General features: G+C 43.1%; 1 protein-coding gene across 1 annotated transcript; it reads right to left on the bottom strand.

Moving 5' to 3' along the window:
* Positions 1 to 953: 953 nt before the first annotated feature.
* PPP1CC (protein phosphatase 1 catalytic subunit gamma) lies at positions 954 to 21628 on the bottom strand. Its single transcript, XM_066370936.1, has 8 exons — positions 21343 to 21628; positions 10908 to 11039; positions 9308 to 9538; positions 7528 to 7632; positions 4311 to 4534; positions 3970 to 4104; positions 2143 to 2203; positions 954 to 1247 (listed from the first exon to the last, which is right to left on the bottom strand). Exons 1-8 carry the CDS (start codon positions 21395 to 21397, stop codon positions 1177 to 1179), a joined length of 1014 nt encoding a protein of 337 aa, XP_066227033.1. The 5' UTR covers positions 21398 to 21628; the 3' UTR covers positions 954 to 1176.
* Positions 21629 to 26363: the final 4735 nt, after the last annotated feature.

Raw genomic sequence — 26363 nt, 5'->3', positions numbered from 1 at the left:
ACTGATTTTTTTCTCTACTTAACCTGTGCCATGCCTGATTTTTTTTTTGAAGGAATTTTAAGCTAGATACACTCCATACTCTATAACCCAAGCAGAATGACCCAATTTTACAAATTTTATAGGTTTTTAAATCTTGGAAGTGACACAATTGATAATGTCTAGGACAGATTAAAGATGTATGAAGAATCCATTATTGCTTTTCTTCTTCCTATAGTCAAAGATCCAGGAGAATCATAATAAAATACTGCAACTGTGGATTTGCCACAGAATGCAGAGCAGGAAGGCACTAGGGTCCTGAGCGCCAGAGCTTGTTAGTGCAGACAGGAGGCCAAGCCAACACTCCTGTGCTCTCCCTCCCTGCATATGCCTGTCAGTTCAAACAGCTCCTCACTAGCAGGTCCTTTTCAAACTCCCGAAGGAAAACCAGTTTTTGATAAAAGTGCTTTTTAAATGATGCATGCTTTACCCAGTTTTGATGTTCTTTGTGATATTAATATGCATTCGACACATTTGTAACAAATATAATAGGACACAACACTTCCATATGAATTAGGGAAGGGAGAAGAGAGCAAAGAACTGAGCTTGAAAACAGGAGGCTGAGTCAGAATAACAAAGCAGTTCCTGAATTATCACCAAAGCTCAACTGAACCCAGATAGAAAGAAAACTAGGAACACAGACGCTGTCACAGCTCACTAAGTCCCACTCTTCCCCGAAAGAATGGCAGGGTAGTTTAACCTCATCACTCCACCGCAGAAAGTTAGCTATCCAAAATAAAACTCAAAGAATATGAGCATCCACATTACAATCCATCTTGGAAAAATAGACTATTTGAAGGAAGACAAATTCAAATTGAAACTGTGGTTTCAAGAGCAATTTATTCATTAAAATCTATTCACTATGCCACCAACAGTCCTCCTGTGTGCACTGTGCTGATAAATAGACACTGAGAGAATTTAACAAGTTCATCATTTAATAAGTCTGAATTCACTTTCATCACATGGTATTGTACATGGTCATCTGTTGAAACAGATTTTTTAACATCTCAGTTTAAAAAAGTCATAGATAATGTAAGTTCTGTATAAATTGGTGGATAGTAAGTTAGTTCCTTGGTTTCGACTTACAAGCCTCAACTTCACCGCAGAATAAAGAGTGTAGGCCAAAGAACGCATAATCGGTCACTCGTATAGAACAGTATTGTTTCTATAATTTGGAGCTTTCTGAACGGGCGGGTTCAGGCCTGATGCAACTGTAAAAAGATTACTTAATGAATAGACTATATGGAAATTGTACAAAATGTTATTAACTTTAATTATTAACAGCTTAAACTGCACTATGTTACCAATTGCTATTCAAACTCAAAAACCTGGTTTTGAATCCTCAAGAGGGTACACACCATACCACCTGGTGCTTGGGGGTTTGTTAATACATATTTCAACAAAAACTTTGGTTTTAGGAAAGAGTCATAAACATTTAAAATAATGGCTTTAATCATCATTTTAAGTATACGGTAGAGGAAAGTGTGCTTTAATATACATTATGCCAGTGATGCTGGCAAGGTCGAAAGTTGTTCCTAATGTTGATAGCTATAAAAACCAGTTTGTACATGACAAGACAATGAGAGAAATAAGCAATCCCTTTGAAACAAAGTCTTAAAATTAAAAAAAATTTTTTCACAGTGGTTTGTATCAACAGTATGCATTTTATTACAATAACATGTACAGATCGAGCACCCTAGGGCTCTCATCATGGCCTAGAGAAAACGAGCATTTACATTATTTATTGGTTGTACTGAATTAAAAAAAAAAAGGTCAATTGTACACTTACCCCTTAGACAGGATAAACTGCCCTGGGTGTAAAGATTTAACACCATCATTAAAATTGTTTGAAAAAAAAAAAAAAAGAGAGAATGAAAAAACAAAACATTTTTTCTTGAGAGGGAAGTCTTTCATTTGCTGTTATAACCAGCAAATGCTATTCATTAACTGAAAAATGGAAGGAAGGGCCCCACAAACACACTATGTGAGCAAGCTGACCAATACACAGTACAGTTTTAAAAATGAAGGTTATATACGATATGTTACAAGTCCCAACTAGGCAGTGTCAAAATGACATCTATTTCTTTGCTTGCTTTGTAATCATACCCCTTGGAGGTGTTACAGGTCTCGTGGCATTTGGCTTCTTTTTCTCTGCAGGCTTTAAAATCTGAAAAGATTAAAAAGACAGGGCATTTTAGGAAACAGACTCAACCCCAAATCATCTTCTTTTTTTTTTTTCATTTTTCTGAAGCTGGAAACAGGGAGAGACAGTCAGACAGACTCCTGCATGCGCCCGACCGGGATCCACCCGGCACGCCCACCATGGGGCGACGCTCTGCCCACCAGGGGGCGATGCTCTGCCCATCCTGGGCGTCACCATGTTGCGACCAGAGCCACTCTAGCGCCTGGGGCAGAGGCCAAGGAGCCATCCCCAGCGCCCGGGCCATCTTTGCTCCAATGGAGCCTTGGCTGCGGGAGGGGAAGAGAGAGACAGAGAGGAAGGTGCGGCAGAGGGGTGGAGAAGCAAATGGGTGCTTCTCCTATGTGCCCTGGCCAGGAATCGAACCCAGGTCCTCCACACGCTAGGCCGACGCTCTACCGCTGAGCCAACTGGCCAGGGCCCCAAATCTTAAGATTCCTTAAATCTCATTCACATTTTTTTATTCAGAAAGGTTTTGACTTTAAAACTGCCCCAACAGCATGTTAACATGAACCAAGCTGACAAGTAAATATTTTGGTAATACATGCGATGATGAATAGATAAAAGATAATCTGGACAAATTATTTGCTTTGGGAAGAAAAAAATGACAATTTCCTAAAGTCACACCTTTATAGTAATGTAAGGCTAACCCTTCTGACATAAGGAGAGGAAGTGCTATAGAATGGTGTTTCTCCAACCCCTACGGCATCCTCTCAAGTCTTCGTAAGTTCTCCCTAATAACTGGTGTAAAAAAAAAAATGTTGGCCCTGGCCAGTTGGCTCAGTGGTAGAGCGCCGGCCTGGCGGGCAGGAGTCCTGGGTTCTATTTCCGGCCAGGGCACATAGGAGAAGCGCCCATCTGCTTCTCTACCCCTCCCCCTCTCCTTCCTCTCTGTCTCTCTCTTCCCCTCCCGCAGCCAAGGCTCCATTGGAGCAGAGTTGGCCCGGGCACTGAGGATGGCTCTATGGCCTCTGCCTGAGGCGCTAGAATGGCTCTGGTTGCAACAAAGCATCGCCCCCTGGTGGGCATGCCGGGTGGATCCCTGTCGGGTGCATGTGGGAGTCTGACTGCCTCCCCGTTTCCAACTTCAGAAAAATACACACACATACACACACACAAATGTTTTAATCCATTTAACTGATGACTGCCAAATGACTTCACTGGCTCTATCATGTTTATGATCAGGCTAGCTTGAAGTCGTTCAAGTTTGACTGAGTGAATAAGAAAAAGACTGAGAAACAGACTTCACTTCACGTAAATGATGCTTTTGTGCTAAGTGAAGACCGAATGATATCACAGTGAATCAAGAGAAGCTTAGCAGATACTACACTAGAGAAAGTGGTGGGAGAACTGAGTCATCACAGCACATCTGGCACATGGCAGTTAGGACATCTGCACATGCAACAGATGATTTAATTTGAGCTGAACATTACATTGACACTGCATTTTAGACTTGTAACAAAGGAGCCATAAGCAGGAAGAGCTAAGATATTCTCTTTTTAACCTATTTAAATAATGCAAAAAGTTAAATTTGAAACTTGGGGAAAATTCCATGATAATTTTTTCCTTTGAAACGGGTCTACTCACTACTGAACTAGAATAAACAATGGTTAAGGGGAAATAAAAATTTAGTCTATTTAACATAAATAAACAGCAGGCAGAAAGCAGCAATTATTTTTTTCCTCACTAATATCCAGATAATAAAAAGAAACAAAGTTGAAAACATCCTCTACCTGAAAAGAGCACATTAGTGTTTCATCCACACTCATCATGGCACCTGCATTGTCAAATTCTCCACAATAATTGGGTGCAGAAAACAGAGTAACCAATTGCCTCTTTGCAAAAAATTCATATCCATCTTCAACCACCTTGAAGAGAAAATGTTTTTAGTATAAGTGCCAATTTTAGGCGAGTAAAACTACTCTTCAGTTTCCCATGGAGCCTGATACCCTGACAGGTCAACTTCCAGAGCCATTTTGTATGAACAAGTAATACCTACCCACCAAAACCAACAAGGAGAATCTGTGCTCACACACATGCTCTTAAGTGTACATGCAAAATTCAAAATCAATACCTGATGAGCTCTACATATAAGATCCAGATCATGCTTATGAAGAAATTTTGCAACCACTTCTGCACCAAATGTGAAGGACACTCCTCTGTCGTTTTCACCCCAGCCTAAGACATCTTTATCGGGGTCAGACCACAAAAGATCACAAAGAAGACCTTGATCTGGTACATCAGTTGGTCGCATAATTCGCCGAATCTGCTCCATAGATTGAAGATCTGGTGATAAACCTATTAAATGAGAATTAGAAGAAAACAACTTTAAAACAGTTCCATTTGTCTACAGAGAGACTCAATGACTAACACAAAGGCTTAAATAAATCGTGGGTATTTTTTCTTGCCCTGGCTGGTTAGCTCAGCTGGTTGGAGTGCTGTACTGACATACCAAGGTTACAGGTTCAATCCCTAGCCAGGGCACATACAAGAGTCAACCAATGGCCCCTGGCCGGTTGGCTCAGTGGTAGAGCGTCGGCCTGACGTGCAGAAGTCCCGGGTTCGATTCCCGGCCAGGGCACACAGGAGAAGCGCCCATCTGCTTCTCCACCCCTCCCCCTCTCCTTCCTCTCTGTCTCTCTCTTCCCCTCCCGCAGCCGAGGCTCCATTGGAGCCAAGATGGCCCGGGCGCTGGGGATGGCTCCTCGGCCTCTGCCCCAGGCACTAGAATGGCTCTGGTCGCAACAGAGCGACACCCCGGAGGGGTGCATGCGGGAGTCTGTCTGACTGTCTCTCCCCGTTTCCGGCTTCAGAAAAAAAAAAAAGAGTCAACCAATGAAGGCATAAATGAGTGGAGCAAAAACATGGATATTTCTCCCCCGCCCCCATTCCTCTCTCTGTAAAATAAAAATCTTGTGGGTATGTTTTCTTAGTAAGCACTGGAATTTGTTAGATGCACTAATCTGTGGGCACAGTATAGTTAAACAGTATATGGATACAGTTACTTCAACATATACAGTCCTATGAAATTAAAATTCAGTGATTTAAAACTATTTCTTCACTCCTCCAAGAGCCTCCCCACTTATGACAATAATGAACACTGTAGATTCTAGATTGTATTACTGACCATTTGTAACGACTGAGCATAGACGCCACAGATGCTCAGGGGTGATGTAGCTTTCCAGGAAAACAGTGCTATTCAAGGACCATCAAATTGATCAGACCCACTCAGATGCAGTGGACTCTCATCTGGGTTTAAAGATACATGTCCTTGACTGATGCCAAGGCTAAGGTCCCATGTGCAAACCCTGCGGTTGCTGGCTTGAGCACCAGGTCAATGGCTCAGCAGGAGCTCCCCCACCCCAGCCTGGTCAAGGCATGTATGAGAAGCAATCAATGAACAACCAAAGTGCCACAACTACAAGTTGATGCTTTTCATCACTCCCTTCCTTCCTGTCTGTCTCTCTCCCAAAACAAAACAAACAAAAAAACAACATACACACACAAATTAGTTAATTTTCTGGCCACAGATGAAAAGAAATTCTCTTTGCAATCACTGTTTTAGTTACATTACACAAAGTATATCTACCTAGCAACATTATACAAAGCATAACCACTGAGCAAAACAAAATAACTTTTTTTTTCTGAAATGAGAAGCAGGTGAGAAGCAGACAGACTCCCGCATGTGCCTGGCCAGGATCCACCCGGCATGCCCACCAGGGAGTACTGATCAGCCCATCTAGGGTGCTGCTCCACTGCAACAGGAGCCATTCTAGCACTTGAGGCGGAGGCCATGGAACCATCCTCAGCACCCGGGCCAACCTTGCTCCAATGGAGCCTTGGCTGTGGGAGGGGAAGAGAGAGACAGAGAGAAAGGAAAGGGGAAGGATGGAGAAGCAGGTAGGCACTTCTGTGTGCCCTAGCCGGGAACCAAACCTGGGACTTCCAAATGCTGGGTCGATGCTCTACCGCTGAGTTAACTGGCCAGGGCACAAAGCAAAATAACTTTTAAAATCCAGATCAGAAAAAATTCTGAAAGGAGAGGACCAAAGCCAGACCAAGGGAAAGTCTATTTACATTTTCAGTATTCTCGAAGATCTATAGTACAATATATTAATTGCTGTGTGTTTTATACTCAAAAGTACTTTCTGCTGTTTTCAAATCAAATTGTTACAGAGCCTAGAAATGCCTGTAACCAATCAACTGCTTACTTCACACCTCTATCCAAATGACCCTGGCCTGACCTGTGGTGGCTCAGTGGATAAAGTGTCGACCTGGAACACTGAGGTCGCCTGTTTGAAAGCTCAGGCTTGCCCAGTCAAGGCACATATGGGAGTTGATGCTTCTTGCTCCTCCCCCCTTCTCTCTCTTTCTCCTTACTAAAATAAATTTAAAAAAATATATCAAGGTACCCAAATGACCCTGGATGTACCAATGTGGACCCTTGATCAGTTAAGAGTTAACTGACAGAAGTCATCCCAATAACTCATAAATGTCAAAGTATATATAACCTTTAGAATTTGATCAAAAACCCTACACTGCCTGATCAGGTGGTGGCGCAGTGGATAGAGCGTCGGACTGGGATGTGGAAGGACCCAGGTTCGAGACCCCGAGGTCGCTAGCTTGAGCGCGGGCTCATCTGGCTTGAGCAAAGAGCTCACCAGCTTAGACCCAAGGTCGCTGGCTCCAGCAGGGGGTTACTCGGTCTGCTGAAGGCCCACGGTCAAGGCACATGTGAGAAAGCAATCAATGAACAACTAAGAAGTCGCAACGCGCAACGAGAAACTGATGATTGATGCTTCTCATCTCTCTCCGTTCCTGTCTGTCTGTCCCTGTCTATCTCTGCCTCTGTAAAAAAAAAACAAAAAAAAAACCTACACTGCCCTGGCTGGTTGGCTCAGTGGTAGAGCGTCGGCCTGGCATGCAGGAGTCCCGGGTTCGATTCCTGGCCAGGGCACACAGGAGAAGCGCCCACCTGCTTCTCCACCCCTCCCCCTCTCCTTCCTGTCTCTCTCCTCCCCTCCTGCAGCTGAGGCTCCATTGGAGCAAAGTTTGCCCAGGCACTGAAGATGGCTCTGTGGCCTCTGCCTCAGGCGCTAGAATGGCTCTGGTTGCAACAGAGCAACGCCCCAGATGGGCAGAGCATCGCCCCCTGGTGGGTATGCCGGGTGGATCCTGGTCAGGCACATGCGGGAGTCTGACTGCCTCCCCATTTCCAACTTCAGAAAAATACAAAACAAACAAACAAAAAAACCCCCTACACTTGTTTTGAGAACTACCAGCCCACATACCTCCATGACAGCAAAATATTTTCTCATCCACGATGGCTGCTATCGGTAAACAGTTAAAGCAGTCTGTGAAAGTTTTCCACAGTTTAATGTTGTATCTTCTTTTACCTGTGAAAATTTTAGAATGGTTAAAAAGAGATTGGTGATCTATAGATTCATTCTCTCAGCATATTTTCCCCCAAAGCAAAGTTCTGATTAACTTTTAAATAAACAAAAACTAAGCTTTAATTAAAAATCCCCTAAAAGGGGTTAGAAATAGATATACAGGGGTGGGCAAAAAAGAGTTTACAGTTGTAAGTACATAAGTTTATTTAGTTCTTGTATTATTTATTAATTATTGTATTATTTTCCATACAAACTATAAACCTACTTTTGCCCACTCCTGTATTTAATACTTGGAGATGTCTGATCTACAAAAGCAACAATTTACATTTTTACACAAAACATTTTAAAAGTCCACAGAAGTTTGAAATCAGAATTCCAGATATAATAATCAAGGATTACCATTAAACCTCAATAATTATTTGGTAGCACAAATTATTGGGAATCTGGTCTGTTTTGTCCAATTTCAACCTACAGGTAGCTTCTACTTCTAAAGGCAATTATGCACAACTTACTCATGTGCCATTACCATCCTCCTTCCGAGGAAGCCTCTGAGAGTTAACATCCCTCTAGTTCACACTACCCTCAACAACCTAGGGTACCAGGTAAGTCCCGGCCTCTAAATACTCTAGTAGGAGGTGCGGCTGTAGGGAGGTGTCACAGACTGCTTACTACAGACAGGTATGACAAGCTATCAATGAACAACTAAAGTGAAGCAACTATGAGTTGATGCTTCTCACTCCCCCCACCTCTTCTCTCTATATAATCAATAAGCAAAATCTTAAAAAGAAAAAAAGGAATCTTGTTTCTGTTTTCAACTCAACCTGTACCTTCAACTGAACAATCCCAAATGTGTCATAAAATAAACAATTTTTTAAAACAATTTTTCTTTCTTCTGTAAGCACATTTTAGAATAGTAACTGCTACTTTTCCTGGGTACAGATGTGACAGAGGGAAAAAGCTATGACATTACAAATTTCAAAAAGCATATTGCTCACAAAAATTAGGGGATATTTCAAAGAGAATGAAGCAATTTAAAAAAAGCATTTGATTTTTTTTATTAAACAAGAACATCAAAAAAGCAAATAACAAGTCAAAGAGAGTTGTTTGATTATGTAAATGAGATGCAAAACCAACTTATTTCATCGGTGAAAATGCACTATACTAAAAGCTGAAAGTACTGGAGTATCTGCACATTCTCTGATCACGTAATTTTTGTGAGCAGTGTAATTATTTGTACATTGCAAGATTCCAATTACATGAAATGTCTAGAAAAGGTAAATCTACAGAGACAAAAAGTATATTAGTGCTTGCCTTATGGTGATGGTTGCACAATTATAAATGATACACAAATAAATTTTACGAAATGAAATTATATCTCAATAAAGCTGTTATAAACTAAACTATTTGGACAGGTTCTCAGAATTGTACTAAGAACTGTTATCTGTGACTAGCTACAATCACCTTAAAGAAATCATGACCTCCTAATCTAATCACTGCAGCACCAGAATTGAGGGCAGCAGCGTTATTTTTCTATCCCCTAAAATAAAAACCCAAGATAAAAACAAGTTAATGAAAGAGAAAATAAGAGATTATAACATGGCATCTATACCCTCACAAATCCTAACAGAACTATGTCAATTTATGACCAAGTAACCCTTTAGATACAGAAAGTACTTACATTCATCATAAAATCCGTAAATTCTATTGATACTGGCACATTCATGATTTCCTCTGAGAAGGAAGAAGTTCTCAGGGTATTTGATTTTGTACGCCAGTAAGAGGCAGATAGTTTCCAGCGACTGCTTCCCCCTGTCCACATAATCCCCAAGAAACAGGTAGTTGCTTTCTGGCGGGAAACCACCGTACTCAAAAAGTCGAAGCAAATCATAGTATTGCCCATGGATATCACCTAGAAGAAAGGATTTTGTTACACAGTGTTTTCACACTCGTAGTTAATTAACAAAGCTTTGGAAATACGGTCTTTAAACATTCACTGCACAGTGGTAGTGCCCTCTAATAATGAAGAGTTAAATTGGACAGCTAACACTAATTTCCAATCTTCTATCTTATTAGTTCAATTGAGCTTAATAAAAATTTTAAGCGTTATGTGTATGTCCAGAATCTTACCAAAAACTCAACTAATTAAGAATTTACTTTGTGGAAAGGATTATTAATGCCTAGGCACGCCTTCCTGTCAAGGAACAAGGTTTTCCTTTCAGGTTGACGATCAGTATCAGATTTCTGACAGCTCAGTCTCCAGGTACTGTGTCAGCAGAACGGCGGCACTTCTATGTAGTAAGCCCCAGTCCCGGTGAATAAAGAGACACCCATCCACCGATGTATTCAGCCTTCAATTCCCCTTCACAGATAATGGCCAAGAGCATTTACTTTAAAAATGTGCATACTGGCCCTGGCCAGTTGGCTCAGTGGTAGAGCGTCAGCCTGGTGTGCAGGAGTCCCGGGTTCGATTCCCGGCCAGGGCACATAGGAGAAGTGCCCATTTGCTTCTCCACCCCTCCGCCGCGCTTTCCTCTCTGTCTCTCTCTTCCTCTCCCGCAGCCAAGGCTCCATAGGAGCAGAGTTGGCCCGGGCACTGGGGATGGCTCTATGGCCTGTCTCAGGCGCTAGAATGGCTCTGGTTGCAACAGAGCAATGCCCCAGATAGGTAGAGCATTGACCCCTGGTGGGCATGCCGGGTGGATCCCGGTTGGGCGCATGTGGGAGTCTGTCTGACTGCCTCCCCGTTTCCAATTTCAGAAAAATACACACAGACACACACACAAACACACACACACAAAATGTGCATACAGGCTTTATCAGTATAGTCAAATATGCTAGAAGAATAAAGCATTACTCAGATCAAGTTTAGCTTTACTATAGATTACCTGCTATCATGTAGAAAGAGAAAATATAAAACAGCACCAAAGAAGGTCTATTTTTAGGTATAACCAGTTCCACTTTAAGCTTAAATGTAATTCCTATATATGCATATATGGAGTTCAGACCTTTTCTTAGCTCTTCATTCTGTTTCATTTCTTTCCTTCTGCAATGTTTATACTCCTTCCACAAAGTAATTTTTAGAAAATTTGAAGCACATCTAAGCAAACTAAGCCCATTAGAAGTATTGATTCTAAAGCTACAATTACTTAACAATTAATTCCAGGTTATTCATAAGTAGTGAACACTAATCCAAGGTCACCTATATATCCTCAATATATATATTTGTCAATCAATCCCAATCATGTAACCAAAATAAGCGGTAGTGTGCCAAAACTTACCACATATTTTGAGTGGTGCTTCAAGTTCTAGTAGGATAGGCTGACTGAGAAAGATCTCTCGGGATTTTAAGCACAGTCCTCTGATTTCATTCTCCTGTAGCTGGACATTCTTACCAGGCTTGGACCCTCTCACTGTCGGGGAGAAAAAACCCAATTAGTCAGTCATAATACAATTTAATGTAAAAATTAAAAATACTGGAACAGATATAAATTTAATACAAAGAAGAGGGAAAAACACAGTTTATTAGATTTTGGCTGGCTTTATTTTCAGGACATTTACAGAGAATATGGTTTTAACGCCTAATCTTAACTCTTACACAGGGTATCAGAGAGTATTTAGCTGCCATCTTCTATACCAAGTTAAGATGTGTTCAGGACACTGTGTATGAGAACTGTTAGGAAGGTCCTTCCCCCTTTTACTGCTTGCTGAAATCAGGCTCCCTGCAGCTCGAGACCCAAGTTCTGCTTCCAAGCCACACAATCAGCCTAGTTTACCTACAGCCTGCCCAACATGCCAGGTTTCCCCTCCTGTCTTGTCTTCTTTTCTCCAGCCTCATACATAAATTAGTACTGGTACAGCAGGAGATTTTAGAGATTGTCACATTACTGAGCTAGTTCTAAAAATTTCTTGTTTTAAAATCTGAGACTGGCCCTGGCCGGAAAGCTTGGTTGGTTGGAGCATCGCCCCAAAAGCGCAGAGGTTGCCAGTTCAATTCCCAGGTTAGGGCACATACAGGAACAGATCCGTGTTCCTCTTTCCCTCTCCCTCTCTCCCTTCCTCTCTTGGTAAAGTCAGTAAAAAAACTTTAAAAAAAAAAAAAAAAAAAAGTGAGGCCCTGGCCGGTTGGCTCAGCGGTAGAGCGTCGGCCTAGCATGCGGAGGACCCGGGTTCGATTCCCGGCCAGGGCACACAGGAGAAGCGCCCATTTGCTTCTCCACCCCTCCGCCGCGCTTTCCTCTCTGTCTCTCTCTTCCCCTCCCGCAGCCAAGGCTCCATTGGAGCAAAGATGGCCCGGGCGCTGGGGATGGCTCTGTGGCCTCTGCCTCAGGCGCTAGAGTGGCTCTGGTCGCAACATGGCGACGCCCAGGATGGGCAGATTATCGCCCCCTGGTGGGCAGAGCGTAGCCCCTGGTGGGCGTGCCGGGTGGATCCCGGTCGGGCGCATGCGGGAGTCTGTCTGACTGTCTCTCCCTGTTTCCAGCTTCAGAAAAATGAAAAAAAAAAAGTGAGACGGGAACTGCTCATATCCTCTCCTCCAAATCAGTGTTTTTCAAAGGACTACAGGCATCTCAAGGGTCCCAGATTTATCTATGAAAAAATTTAAGTGTTTCACTTCAATAAAACACACTGTAGGCCCTTATATGTATATAGCAGTGCAATTTCTGGGCCTGCAATTTAAAATACAATCATACCTCTAGAGAGCAAAGGATGTCAAACTGTGCTGTAAGAAAGGTTTCCCAGTAATTGGAATAGATAAAATGTGAGAAAAGGGAGAAAGAAGTCATGGCACAGCACCGGATGTCCTAAACTCAGAAGTACCCACCCACTTCAGAGCACCCTGAGTTCTACTCACTATCAAAATGAAGCACAAGATTCCCTCTAGCCTTATAATAGTTCACTTTATCAGCTGGTAGGTAGCAGTAGGAAATTAAATTTTGATGTAATTCCAATTGTAATAGATTAGACAGATTAAACAGCACTGAATCGCTCAATTTACCTTAACTTTCCAGTTAAGAATGGGCCTGCTTGCTCACAGGATCTAGTTAAATATGGGGATTGATCACCATCCTCAATTTGTAACCAAATTCTTAATGCTTGGCCTGACCTGCGGTGGCGCAGTGAATAAATCGATGACCTGGAATGCTAAGGTCGCTGGTTCAAAACCCTGGGCTTGCCCGGTGAAGGCACATAACCAGAAGCAACTACAAATCAATGCTTCCTACTCTCCCCCCTCCCTCTTTCTGCTTTCTCTCCTCTTTCTAAAAATCAATTAAATTAAAAACAAAAGACAAACAAGTCCTAATGCTTGTACAAAATATTTATGAAAGCAGGTATTCTCTGAATTAGAACTGATGTGAAAACACAGGACCAGACTAAATATAGAACATAAGCCCCCATCTTTCTACCATCAAACCCAATAAAAAGTGACTTAGTTTCAGCAAAACCACAAAATCCATTAGATTAAATCAATGTTGCTAACTTAAATTGTATTGGTTTTGGAGGCTTTGTTTATATTCAGATTATAAAATCATTTGGCCTAACAGCCAAGTAAGAGCAATAGGTTTAACTAGTTTGTATCTAGTTTTGTTCTGTAACTACATAAGTGACATTACAGAGTAATAAAAATTATAAGCAAAATATCCCTGATGTTTGATAAAGAGGCCCTGGCCAGTGGCTCGGTGGATAGTGTCAGCCTGGCATATAGACATCCTGGGTTCAATTCCTGTCAGGGCACACAAGAGAAGCAACCATCTGATTCTCCCCCTCCCTCTGCCCCTTCCCCTCCCATAGCCAGTGACTCTGGTTGGTTCAAACGAGGCCCTGGGTGCTGAGGATAGCTCTATCAGTGCTCATCAGCCTCAGGCACTAGAAATAGCTCAGTACTCAAGCATCAGCCCCAGATGGGGTTGCCGGGTAGATCCTGGTGGGGGCACATGCAGGAGTAGCCTCACTATCTCCTCTCCTCTCACTTAAAAAAAAAGTTACATATATAAAAAAAAGGGGAGGACTACGTCCAAGTTTGAGAAACACTATCCACAGGCAAAGCCATCCTTCAGCCTGAATAGTGACTGGAACCCTGAATTTTTTCTGAAGAAATAAGTTTTGAGCAAAAATGAAACTGTACAGAGATTTTTTTTTAAGTAAAAGATAATGAACAAGAAAAGGACAACAGGGAAGGATCGAACAACTTGAAACACACAAAGAAAATGTTAAGAGGGAGTGATGGATTGGGAGTCAGAAGCCCCAAGTTTCTGTATTGGTTCTATAGCCTTGGGCAAATCACTACTTTAAACCTCAAAATATGTAACTAAACTAAATGACTGGCAAGTCTCTCATCAAAATATTGCAATTAATAGGAAAGTACAGTCATGATAATCACTGAGGGATGCACAGATAACAAAACAGCTACTAAAGCAACAAAAAATGGGTTTTCCACAATAATTTTTTCCCCTCTAAACACTCCCTCATTCACTGGTGAGAAAATCAGTAATTTTAAAACGAGTCAACCAGAACCTTGTGCAGACTGCCCAGCAGAAAATTTTATTTTTGGCGTGAACGGAACTCCTAGAAGCTTCTGGTTTCAACCTGAATTGTCTTCAGCACAGTCCCACATTTGAGAATAAAGTCTTTCAAGAGAATATGTAAAAACTGACGTACATCTGTTAGAACGCAGACTATACTTTTTATATGAATGGTATCCTAGCAAATCAATGCCATCACATGAAATCAGGGTTGCAATAAGAATTTTATTGGGCCTGACCAGGCGGTAGAACAGTGGATAGAGTGTTGGACTGGGATGCGGAAACCCAGGTTCAAGACCCTGAGGTCTCCAGTTTGAGCGCGGGCTCATCTGGTTTGAGCAAAGCTCACCAGCTTGGACCCAAGGTCGCTGGCTTGAGCAAGGGCTTACTTGATCGGCTGAAGGCCCACCCAAGGTCAAGGTACATATGAGAAAGCAATCAATGAACAACTAAGGTGTCACAATGAAAAACTGATGATTGATGCTTCTCATCTTTCTCTGCTCCTGTCTCTCTGTATAAAAAAAAAAAAAAAAAATTTTATTGGTTTTGGAGGCTTCTCCCTATCACCTTTAGATGTAGTTTTTTTTTTTTTTACAGAGACAGAGAGTGAGTCAGAGAGAGGGATAGACAGGGACAGACAGACAGGAACGGAGAGAGATGAGAAGCATCAATCATTAGTTTTTCATTGCGTGTTGCAACACCTTAGTAGTTCATTGATTGCTTTCTCATATGTGCCTTGACCGCGGGCCTTCAGCAGACCAAGTAGCCCCTTGCTGGAGCCAGTGACGTTGGGTTCAAGCTGGTGGCTTTTGCTCAAACCAGATGAGCCTGTGCTCAAGCCGGCGACCTCGGGGTCTCGAACCTGGGTCCTCTGCATCCCAGTCCGACGCTCTCTCCACTGCGCCACCGACTGGTCAGGATAGATGTAATTTTTAATAGTTTTGGTTCTCTTATTCTATTTATCTTGAGTGGACATGCACAGAGATTAGTAAAAGAAATACTATTAACAATTAAAAATTATTTAAAAAATTGTTTTCCTTTAAGTGAAAAGCGGAAAGGCAGAGAGCCAGACTCTCACATACTCCCCAACTGGGATCCACGTGGAAAGCCCACTAGGGGGTGATGCTCTGCCTGTCTGGGGTCCTTGCTCTGGTGCTCAGCAACTGAGCTTTTAGCACCTGAGGCAAGCTATGGAGCCATCCTAAGCATCTGGGGCCAACTTGCTCCAATCGAGCCATGGCTGTGGGAGGGGAAGGAAAAGAGAAAGAGAGAGAGAAGGGGGAGGAGAAGGAAGAGAGAGAGAGAAGGGGGCGAGCAGGAAGCATCACCTCATAGTAGTTGATTGTTGTATGTGCCTTGACCTGGAAAGCCCAGGGTTTTGAACCAGCAACCTCAGTGTTTCAGACTGGTGCTTTATCTACTGTGAGTGTTTCAGGCTGATGTTTTATCTACTGTGCCAACACAGGTCAGGCTTAAAAATTATTCTTAATGTGGAGTTCCCCCAGAACAAATCAGTATATTTTATATTTGAAGAACACTGCTCATTAAAAACAACATAGCCCCAAAGCTTTTTAAATTCCCTACAATTAGCTCAAGGAATAAAATTATAAAAATAGAAATTCTGCTAAACTATCTTCTACCAACTGGCAAATGTCTGTTCATCCTTCAAGACTGCTTAACTATCACTTCACCTGAAAAGTCTCTCCTATCCATCTCTTCTCTTCACAAGCCTGCTTTGTGCTTCTGTTTTTTTGTTTGTTTGTATTTTTCTGAAGCTGGAAACGGGGAGAGACAGTCAGACAGACTCCCGCATGCGCCCGGATCCACCCGGCACGCCCACCAGGGGACGATGCTCTGCCCCTCAGGGGCCGCTCTGTTGCGACCAGAGCCACTCCAGCGCCTGGGGCAGAGGCCAAGGAGCCATCCCCAGCGCCCGGGCCATCTTTGCTCCAATGAAGCCTCACTGCGGGAGGGGAAGAGAGAGACAGAGAGGAAGGAGAGGGGGAGGGGTGGAGAAGCAGATGGGTGCTTCTCCTGTGTGCCCTGGCCTGGAATCGAACCTGGGACTTCTGCACGCCAGGCCGACGCTCTACCACTGAGCCAACCGGCCAGGGCCTGCTTTGTGCTTCTGAAATGCTCTCAATAGCCAGTTGTACCCTGCATACAGCACAGGTAAATCGCAGGTTTATTTTTACCTATTCATCTAGACCCCCTGGTAGAGTGCAAACCCTAAGAACACACCACTTGCTCTTCAGGGTACATGCTCATGGCCAGTATACTGAGCATTTGCTGCATTAATGAAGTCTGGATAAATCTGAAAGCACTGTTGATTTGTAGCATTAGAATTAGTACAAATGAGCATTCCAGACTACACACTTTTTTCCTATCAGGCTTTTTTGGAGTATTTTCCTAGCTGTGAAAATACAAGATTACTCTTAAATTTCAAGTTGAAGATAATGTGTCTAACAGAAAATCAAGATCTCAAAATGGGTTTTGGCACTCCAGGCGAACACTATAGATATTTCTTAAAAAACGACCAAATCAACCAATGTCCATCAAATAGAAGTACTTATTAGTTGTAGTTAACATTTGCCGAGCATTCCCCACATGTTGGGTACTGTGCTAAGGGGCTTTACACCTCCATTTAACCCTCAACAATCCTTTGAGGTTAGGCACCATCTCTTCTCCATGTGACAGACTGGAAGAGATTCATGAGTTGGTCCACGATCACAGAGCCTGTAGGAGGACACCAGGCTCAGACGGACTCTAGGGCTAGTGATACCATCCTCCAAAGTAAGAATTTATTCTTCATTAAACTTCCAAACCAAAGGAGTTTTCATAGAACTAAAACTCCAATATATAGTCATTGCTCCCTAAGGAAATAATAGATATGGGATATAAAAATGTAATGTATCCTTATAAATGGAAGGCATTAAATAAGAACTAGATCATGTAATCTGTTAAGACTATCAACACTTATTTACCATGCTCCAAATGCTCAGCAAAACAGTTGCTGGGCACCTGACCCTGGCAACAGGCAAGATAAGAGCCTTGTCCTTTTTCTTAAGAAGCTTCCATTCTAGTGGAGGACACAGAAAGTAAGATGAACTAAGTGGAGATTGTTGTGAGTGTTATAACTAGAAGAATTACCCCTCCACAAAAACGATAAAAGTTCACCTTAAGGACATCTTAACACCATTAAAAATGGTATTAAAGACAAAGGCTTGAATATGTCTATTTTATTGCTGTCAGCTAGAAAGAAAAATACAAACAGTACAGCTCTATTTAATAAACATCAGTCAACACTAATTTTGAGACTTAAAGACCACACTGTGCTGTGTATGATGCAAGAAACCTACACAAATAGAAGCTTAGGTGGGAAATTCAAGATTTGTCACCTCAGGATAGCTTCCTAAGTAGCAGTTCAAATGCCATATATATCAAGTTATTTCAATGGAATTGTCAACGGAATCCAAAATATTCCAACGAATAAAAATTCCATTCTCAAGATGTAATGTTCCTCATAAATCAAGGTGCTAGGAATTGCATGGAAATAAAACCAGTAAGCAGTGTGAACATGAATATTTTAATGTTATTCATCTTGGACCTTTCAGATATGACTACTACTAAGTAAAAGCTTTTCTTTATCTGGCTAGAAATGCTGATTCAGAAAAATGTATTATGGCTGTTATCAACAAAGGTTGTTCTGCACAAACATATCTATTTATCTGGCAAATCACCGAGTAATGATAAACTTCCTCAAAATTTTATTGAAAACTTGATAAAAACCTTGAAATAATAAAAGAATGTTATTGGTGGTAATCTGCAATGACAGCTTTCTCCCACAAGCAACACTAACTTTTTTGGCAGCCCAGCAACAAGCAAAGCAGAGCGGAAAAACGATGGAAGGAAAGTTAAGATGACACTGGGATTATTTATGAGGCTGAAAAAGTGTTCTTTTGCTCCTCAATTGTTTGGAAAGGTCATTATTAAAGGAACAAAACACACACATGGCACCAACTGAGAGATGCTGAATGTGGCAAAAGTAGATTTACAGTTGTTCCTGTAGAAAATACAACAGTGAGTAACTTTCACACACAACTGTAATCCTACGTTTGCCCCACCCTGTAATGAAGTTTAAAACCCAAGATTGGCACAACTAGTATACAGATAAACCAAGAGATTTTGCTGTTTTAAGATAATGCTATTAAAGTAGGTAGCAACCTTAAGAATATGTCACACAGCCTGGTCTGTGGTGGCGCAGTGGATACAGCACCAGGTCTGGAACGCTGAGGTCGCCAGTTCGAAACCCTGGGCTTACCAGATCAAGGGCACACATAACAAGCAGCCAATGAACAGCTAGCATGAAGCAACTACTTCTCATTCCCACCTCTGTAGAATCAATAGTTAAAAAAAAAAAAAAGAATTTGCCACACACATTCATTTCAGTGACAGGATAACCTTGCAATATTTGACAAAGGTGTCATTAGGAAAGATTACTTTTGTTTTTCTTGGGCAGCATTTTAAGAACATTTTTTGCCGTTAGGTTTGTCCTTTATTATCTTCAGGGGCAGGGATGTTGTCTTTTTAGCACCAGAATGTAAACATCTTTCCTATTACACCAAAAAGTTATACACATAGGTTACATAATCATAGAGTTTCACAGTGTCTGTCTTCAGATGAACTCTTTCTTACACATCAGAAAATTAAATTAGTAAGCACTTTCCAAGAGCCAGGCCAGAGGTCATATTTAAATCACTAAAGCATGCCAGGCACTTGCACAGAGCCTGGCACAGTACTGCAGTTCGACAACAGGCATCCTCAGAGCAAACACACTTCCTGCAGACCATGATGTGAAAATAAGGTACAACTGCCAGCTATGCTGGAGAAAAGCCCGGTCCTGAGTAAGGCCCCGTGCAAAATAACCAAGTCTCACTTCTCTCCAACACAGTAGGAATAGCAGACCAAATCAGCCAGCTTACTTTCTCTTAATTCCCCAAATTTTGCTGTGCACTTATTAAAGTAACTTAACATTAGTTATACGAAGGCATAGCAACCTTCAAGTTTTATTATCAGCAAGGCAGCTTGGATAAAAGCTTCCAAGATGCATTGCACAAGTGATACTTTGCTTCAAGAGAAACCAACAGCACAGAAATGTAAAGCCGATGTGACTAAATATCCAAACCAGTATGTTTTTCTTAAACAAGACTTCACTTTTGAGTTGTTTTTAGTACCATCACCGAGCTACTTCCCAACTAGCTTGGACAGCCCTCCATCTTAAAAGACAATTCTGAACACAAAACTAACACTGCCTTCATTTTCAGATATACTTAAATCTGAATACAAACATTTTCTAACTTGGACATATATTCTCGATGCATCATCGGTTTCTTTCCCGAGGGGAAAAAATTAAATTGTGCAGCTAGCCCATTCCTGAGGCATTAAAATGCACTACTTTATATTAATTTCTGGGCAACCCAGTACTTACAGTTAACTAGACTTAACTATCCTTGAAATTGTTTCTAATCCAAAAATTTTTAAATTTCCTGTTTCTTTGGTGATATAAAACCCAGCTTAATCTAGCTATATGTCCTTAAAGATGTGCAGAATTTAAAATTTTTAAATGAAAATAGGAAGTTCCTTATGGCAAACTGTTTTAATACATTTCTTACCCACTGCTGCCTCATAGAAATCTAAAAACTGTATTAACTTGTATTTAAAGTATTATTTATTTCTTACAATAAATGCCAGGTATTAAATGAATGGCAATATTTCACCTACAAATGGCAGCAACATTTCAAGAACATGTCAGAAACTCATTCAGTGGGTTTTCCCTTTTCTTGTAAGGAAGTATAAAAGGAAAAAAAAAACAACTCCACACAGATAATTTTCAGGAGTTTCATTTCATTGACTTAATTTAAAAGATCTGCAAACCCAGAACTGTCCACCTGCTCTCCACGTCATCTCAGCATTTATGGCCTAACAATATTTAGGACAATATAAAAGCAAAAAAAGTTAAAAGTCAAGTCAAATCTACCCAGTGCCCAAATCAAGAAAGGGATTCGTTCTTCCAAAGTTTCTAGTCCGACGTGAGAATTAGTAGACCGGCTCTGGAATCCGATGGGGCGTAAGGGACAGTTCACTTCTGCGTCCCTCTTTAAAATCCCAACTTCTGGCATCTCCCCCATCAATTATCAATCAATTCCCAGACAGCTCACGAGTCTTGGGTCAGCCGACATGAAAGATTTTAACCTTCCCTTAACCACTGGACCTTTCTTTCTTTCATACACAGGATTAGTTGAATGAGGTCTAGCTCCTGACTGCCTCTTAACTGTGTGACCTTGGTAAAGTGACTTCACCTCTCTGTGCCTTAGTTTGCTCTGGAAAAACAGGAGAAAATAAGAGCACCTACCTCGCAAGTTTGTTGGGAGCATTAAATCTTTGTAAAGGGCTCAAAAAATGTTCCTAAGGCACACAGTAAGCGCCTTAGGAGCGCCGGCTATCATGACTGTAATTTATTCGATAAACGCAAAGCGTTCAACACGGAGCCTAGCACATTGGAAAATCGTTTAACAGTCATCGTCGCTGGTCTCAAGTTCACAAGCACGTTCAGAAAAGAGCGCAGAGATAACTTAAAGAGTATTTGGGAAAGCAGGAGGTGGGTTCCAGAGATGCTCGAACGTTGGTCACTAAGTAACAAGCAATGGGCCCCCGATCCCAGCCCCACAAAAAGATAATAAAAATTAGCAAGATGGAAAGAAGCTCTAAACTCAGTGGAACCCACAACCCATCAAATCACTTTCCGAGAGGACGAGTTACCAGAAAGTAGGAAACACGCCTGCAAGGTTGGACTGGGGCCCCCAAACCTCTCCTCCAAAGACTGGTCCGGTGTGTGGGGAGTAAGAGGGTACCGACCGGAAACGCAGGGGTGGGGAGCAGAGTTTTCTAATTTCAAGGCCAGGAGTAAGGCTGCACGCTCGTGCAATGAATGAGCGGAGCCAGGAGGCTCTGCGGGCTGGGCCGAGCGCGGGACCCCCGACAGCCTCCCTCCGCAGCAGCCCCCGGCCCGAGGGCCAACTCGCAGGCTCACTCCCCTCGGCCGTTGCAAGCCCAACCGCCTCCCAACTCTATCCCCTTCCGGCTTCCCCCGGAGCCGCCCGCTTTCCTTCAGCCCACCCGCCGCCCCGTTCACCTTCGAGCAGCCGTTGGATGATGCTGTCGATGTTGAGTTTATCTATATCCGCCATCGCCTTCCCACCGCCAACCCTCCCGCAGCGGCGCCGCCGGCGGCTAGCGCCGGGGACTCACGCCTCCTTTCCCACCCCACGAGCACAGAAGCAGCGGTGGCAGCGGCAATGGCAGCAGCCCCGGCGGGTCCCCCCGACCGCCCCGCTCCCTGCTTCCTCCTTCTCTGCCCACTGGAACCACGAGAACAAAATGGCCGCCGACTCCTTAGCCAGCCTCGGGCGATGCACGGATGCGCGCGGGGGAGTGCAGCGGCTTGGCCGGGACTTCTTTATAAGCCTTAGGGTGCGCTGGGGGAGGCGGGGTCTGGACAAAAAGGGGCGGGGACAGAGCGCGGAAGGGGGAGGAGACAATTGAGAGTATCTGCCACAGCGAGGGATCCTTCCGCCAAATGAGCAGAGCAAATAGGCCCCCTGCCGGGAACCGGAGTTGCAAAGTTGCACGCGCGGGAGTTGGGGAGAAGATGAGCCGTGCATAGGAGAATTGCAGTCTACGCGGGAGGCTGTTCATTTTAGGCCAGATGTTTGTAGACCTGCTGCTATGTGGATGGCCAGCGAGAGATTTCTGGGTCCTGGAATTTACCCATTCAGATAAACCTGGGATAGAGGTGAAGAAGTGTGGGAAAAACAGCTGTGTTAGGCTTGCTCCCTGGTTTACTGGCTGCAAGCAGTGCCTGAGCACTTGGCAGAAAGCCACGTGTGTCTATGAAAAGCTAAGGGTGATTCCCCTTAGGGGCAGTCTCCCAGATCACTCTCCTGACACTGGGAGATGCAGTGCTCCTGATCCCTTGCCCTCCCCTGCGATAAGCAAGTTTTCCTTTATTTATTGGCTCTATTTGGGAGCCTCCAATAAAGGGGTATGTTCCGCTGCTTTCCGACCCTCCCAGTTCCTCTGCGGGAATCCAATGTGGACCTGCCTTGCCTCCGCCACCGGCATTTACACCATCCATCTCTCTCCAGTAGGCCCCCCAAATTTGCCACCTCCGGGGTGCTGCACATTGCCTTTAACTGGCTTTGGAAGTGCAACCCACACAGCAAACAAACACATCTGCTCTTTTGGATCTTGACCTTTTCATTTCTGTTTTTTTCCTTCAGCGCTTTACAGTCTGCAAAACCCTTTCCCTCCCCTGAGAAATTCATTTTTTCAAGGCACTCAGGGTGCGCAAATTCTCATCCCCAAACGCCATCGATGTGATTGCGCCACCTGAACATGCATCCTCAGAAGCGGGGTCCTCTTCTGGGGGCCCAAGCAGCTGCACGGGTTCCTTGCACCTCTTGGTGGGCGTTGGGGGTCACTGAGGCTCAGGGCTCCCCCTGCTTGGCTCAGTTGCTCACTCTATCTTCTCCAGGCATCAACTCACTCTCCAGAGGCTCAGAGCTGTGGTTCTTCTGTTCACCAGAAGAGACACAAGTGTTGTTTGTCAGCCCAGGGAACAGAGCCCAGTTGGTGACATTCAGAGCCAATGCCCGCCTGACCAGGTGGTGGCGCAGTGGATAGAGCGTCAGACTGGAGCGCGGAGGACCCAGGTTCCAGACCCCGAGGTCGCCAGTTAAGGAACCGCAGGGAAGAACCGATGTTTCTCATCTCTCTCCCTTCCTGTCTGTCTGTCCCTATCTGCCCCTCTCTCTGACTCTCTCTGTCTCTGCCACACAGCCAATGCCCAGCACTGTTGTGAATAGCTGATCTCGAGGTCAGAGTGGCTACCCCTGGAGGAGTCCAGACTTTGGCCTACTCCAGGGCAGACTCCTCCAGGGCAGGACAAATCATGTCAATGGCAGTTAGAGCAGGAATATAAAAGACAGTGATTCATTCAGCAGACAAATATTTATGGAGCACCTACTCTGTGCCAGGCATTGTTCTGGGGAGAGAAGCAGGGGTGAACAAGGCAGACAAAGCACTTCTCTCATGGAGAGTCATTTAGTAGGCCAGACAGACAATAAACAAAGATGCAAATAAAAATATCAGTGTCTGATAAGTGCAATGGAGAAAAAAACAAATGCTGCACTTATTTTATTATTATGATCTCACTGAATTCCCAAACCAATCCTAGGAATTACGTACTTATTCCTATGACACCCATTTTACAGATGAAGAAAGTGGGACCTAGAGAGGGTAGGTTGTTTGCTGAAGGTCACACAGGTAGTAAGTTACAGAGCCAGGGCTGGAACTCAGGACAGCCAGAAACCAAAGCCCTTTATAATCAAACCCTTCACTATGACTCCTGGCACCTAGCACCACCCTGGCACAACCCTGGCATGCACTAGGCACATAACAAATGTGGAACCCAATGGAATGATCTAAACATGTCTCTACCCACCCAGTAAGAGTGCCATAAGTTTACATATACAAAATAGCAAGTGTGTTAATATCTGCTGACAACATCAGGGCTGGAGGAGAGCTTCAGACTAGACCGGAGGGGAGGGTCGCTGTTCATATGCCAATTTCTGTTGGGCTACTCCCCTCCAAAGTCCAGTTTTGCTGGCACATGTCTAAGAGAAGTAGTTGGCACTGAGCCTGAGTGCCATGAGCTTATAGAGTTGGCCTGAACAGCTCCCAGGACACAGCCAATAACTCTGCGAGGAAAGAGTTGATCCTCTAGTGGCCTTTTCCTGCCATTATCAACATGAGTGACCTCTCCAAGGACCAGCAGACAAGCATCTGCCAGAAAGGCCGCTGTATAATAGATGGAGCATCCCTTACCCTCTCTAGTTTGCCTATTTGTAAAATTAGGAGAGTGGATTAAAATGTACTTTCCAACTGTCTTCCTTGGATCCAAAGAGGTATTTAGGGGCTTGCTGAAGAAGTGGGGAGCTGATGGGATGCTGGTCCCTAACCCCTGACATTAACCAAAGCAGAACCATGGCACAGAGTAAGCACTCAATCAAAACGAACTATCATCACTATTATTTGTTTTAGACATTGAGCTTCCATATAAGATTTTAAGAAGAAACTCTAGCTAAAATATTTGAAAACCAATAATATTTCTAAGGATACTGTAAGCTTTTTTCCCAGTGCCTAAAGCGACCAGGCTAATAACTTGAAAGATGTAAGCCAGGTAGAGCACATGCCCCACCTGAGGAGTGGCCACTTCCCAGCTCTGGTCCCCTGAGACCATGTGGGAAACTAGGCCTCAGTGTAGTGTGATCCTCTGAGTTTTTAAGGAGAACTTGGGCATATGGATTTTTATGTGAAATGTTCCAATTTTTAAAAGTTGGTCATGAACTCAAATTCTACTAAAAACACTGTGTGAGGCTGACAAAAGCATATCTGCGGGTTATATTTGGCCCTAGCCCAACAATTTGGAACTCTGTTCTAGAAGGTTGGGGGTGAACTCTTTGCTCTTCCCCTCAATTTAATGAGTATTAGAATTATCATTAAATGATTCAAAGAAATGTTGTGGATGAGGTTTGTCAGCAAATCTGGACCTGCCTGGATATTCTGGAGGTTTTGTACAAAGTAGGGAACCATAGCAAAAAAAAAAAAATACAGGTAAAAGCTGTTTGACAGAGTCCCCAGCTTTCTTTCAGGGTCCTCCGATACTACCAGCAGACATTGGTTTTGGGTTTTGGCAAATGTTTATTGAGGCTTTATTCTATGTGAGAAGCTGGTTTGAGAAAATCAGAGTGAGCAAATCAGCATAGTGTCAGTTTTCATGGAACTCCAAGTCTAGTGGAGGAGACAGATAGGAAGAGAGAACCAGTCAAAGAAGATAATTCCAGAGAGTCACGAGTTTTGGGACTGCAATAGAAGGGTTTGTGGGACCACATAGGAGAAGGACTCTGAGAATTTGACATTTGAATCAAGATAGGAAGAATGAGAAAGAAAAGTCATGGGAAAAACTACATCAAGGAAGAGTAGTCTGAACAAGGAAACAGCATGTGCAAATGCCCCGAGGTAGGAACAATCTTGCAGCATTGAGGAATGGAAAAAGACTAGAGTGGCTAGAGTATAGTGGTGGGGGGGGGAGTGTTAGGAGAGGAAATTGAAGTGAGCAAAGGACAGATCACTCAGGGTCACAGGAGGCATTCAGATTTTATTCTAGGCCAAATGGGAAACCACTAGAGGGTTTCAGGTAGAAGAGTAGCATAATCTGATTTATTTTTAAGTAAGATTTTTATTTTGAAATAATTTTAGATTTACTGAGATGTTGCAAAGATAGTACAAAGAATTTCTGTATTTCTTTTACTCAGTTTCCCCTTAATGTTACATCTTACATAACCATACTATTGCTCTTAATTTTTCAAAAGACCTAATCATAAAGAAATGTTAGATCATACAATATATAACATCATTACCCAGAGCACCTCTTCTCTAAAATGAGATCGAATTTCATTTTTAAAAGATCCCTTTGAACTATAGGTGGACAGGAGTGGAAACTGAGATCAGGGAGGTAGCTGATGAAGAACATAGCATTCATGCTCTAAGCCTCAGTTTCCTCATCAGCAAAATGTGGACAATATCAGCCATCTCTAAAGGTTGTTGTGAGAATGTTACTTTATAAAGCTCTTGGGGAGATAATAGTAATAATGAGGTCAACAATGATAATGATGATGACGATGATGGCTAGCATTTATTGAGTGCTTCCTGTGTGCCGGTCTCTGTGCTTATGACCTTTCATGTATGATCAGAGAGAGCAGATTCTTTGCATATTCCCAGAAGCCTTCTTTGTGGAGTGGGGTTTAGATGGGTCTTTCCGAATCTCTTGAACCAAACTTGGCCCTCGTGGAATCCATGTTGACATTGGGTGTGTTTCAGAAGCCTCCAAATATCCTTCCATCTGGATTTACCCAATAGAGAAATTAGGATGATTACTCCCTTGCTAAATGTTCCTTAGCTTCACAAAATGACTCACTTCGCAGTAGGGAGAGCAGCAAGCTGTCCCGGTGTCTGGAGGGTGGGTTGCACTGTAATTTGGAAAATGACAGATGACAAAGGGCGGCTCACTTTAGAGCAGGGTCTCTCAATCTG

The sequence above is a fragment of the Saccopteryx leptura genome, chromosome 2 (genome assembly GCF_036850995.1).
Source record: "Saccopteryx leptura isolate mSacLep1 chromosome 2, mSacLep1_pri_phased_curated, whole genome shotgun sequence".
Taxonomy (NCBI): domain Eukaryota; kingdom Metazoa; phylum Chordata; class Mammalia; order Chiroptera; family Emballonuridae; genus Saccopteryx; species Saccopteryx leptura.
The sequence above is the reverse complement of the archived record's forward strand: the minus strand, read 5'-3'. Positions and strand labels throughout refer to the sequence as shown.

What these genes read in the sequence shown, in the direction of transcription:
- PPP1CC (XM_066370936.1), bottom strand. Translation starts at nt 21,397, where the DNA reads ATGGCGGATATAGATAAACTCAACATCGACAGCATCATCCAACGGCTG. An exon ending in AATATTTTGCTGTCATGGAG is followed by an intron (nt 4,535 to 7,527) that starts GTATGTGGGCTG and finishes CTCATTTAATAG; the next exon opens with GTTTATCACCAGATCTTCAA. An exon ending in ACCTGTAACACCTCCAAGGG is followed by an intron (nt 1,248 to 2,142) that starts GTATGATTACAA and finishes ATCTTTTTACAG; the next exon opens with TTGCATCAGGCCTGAACCCG.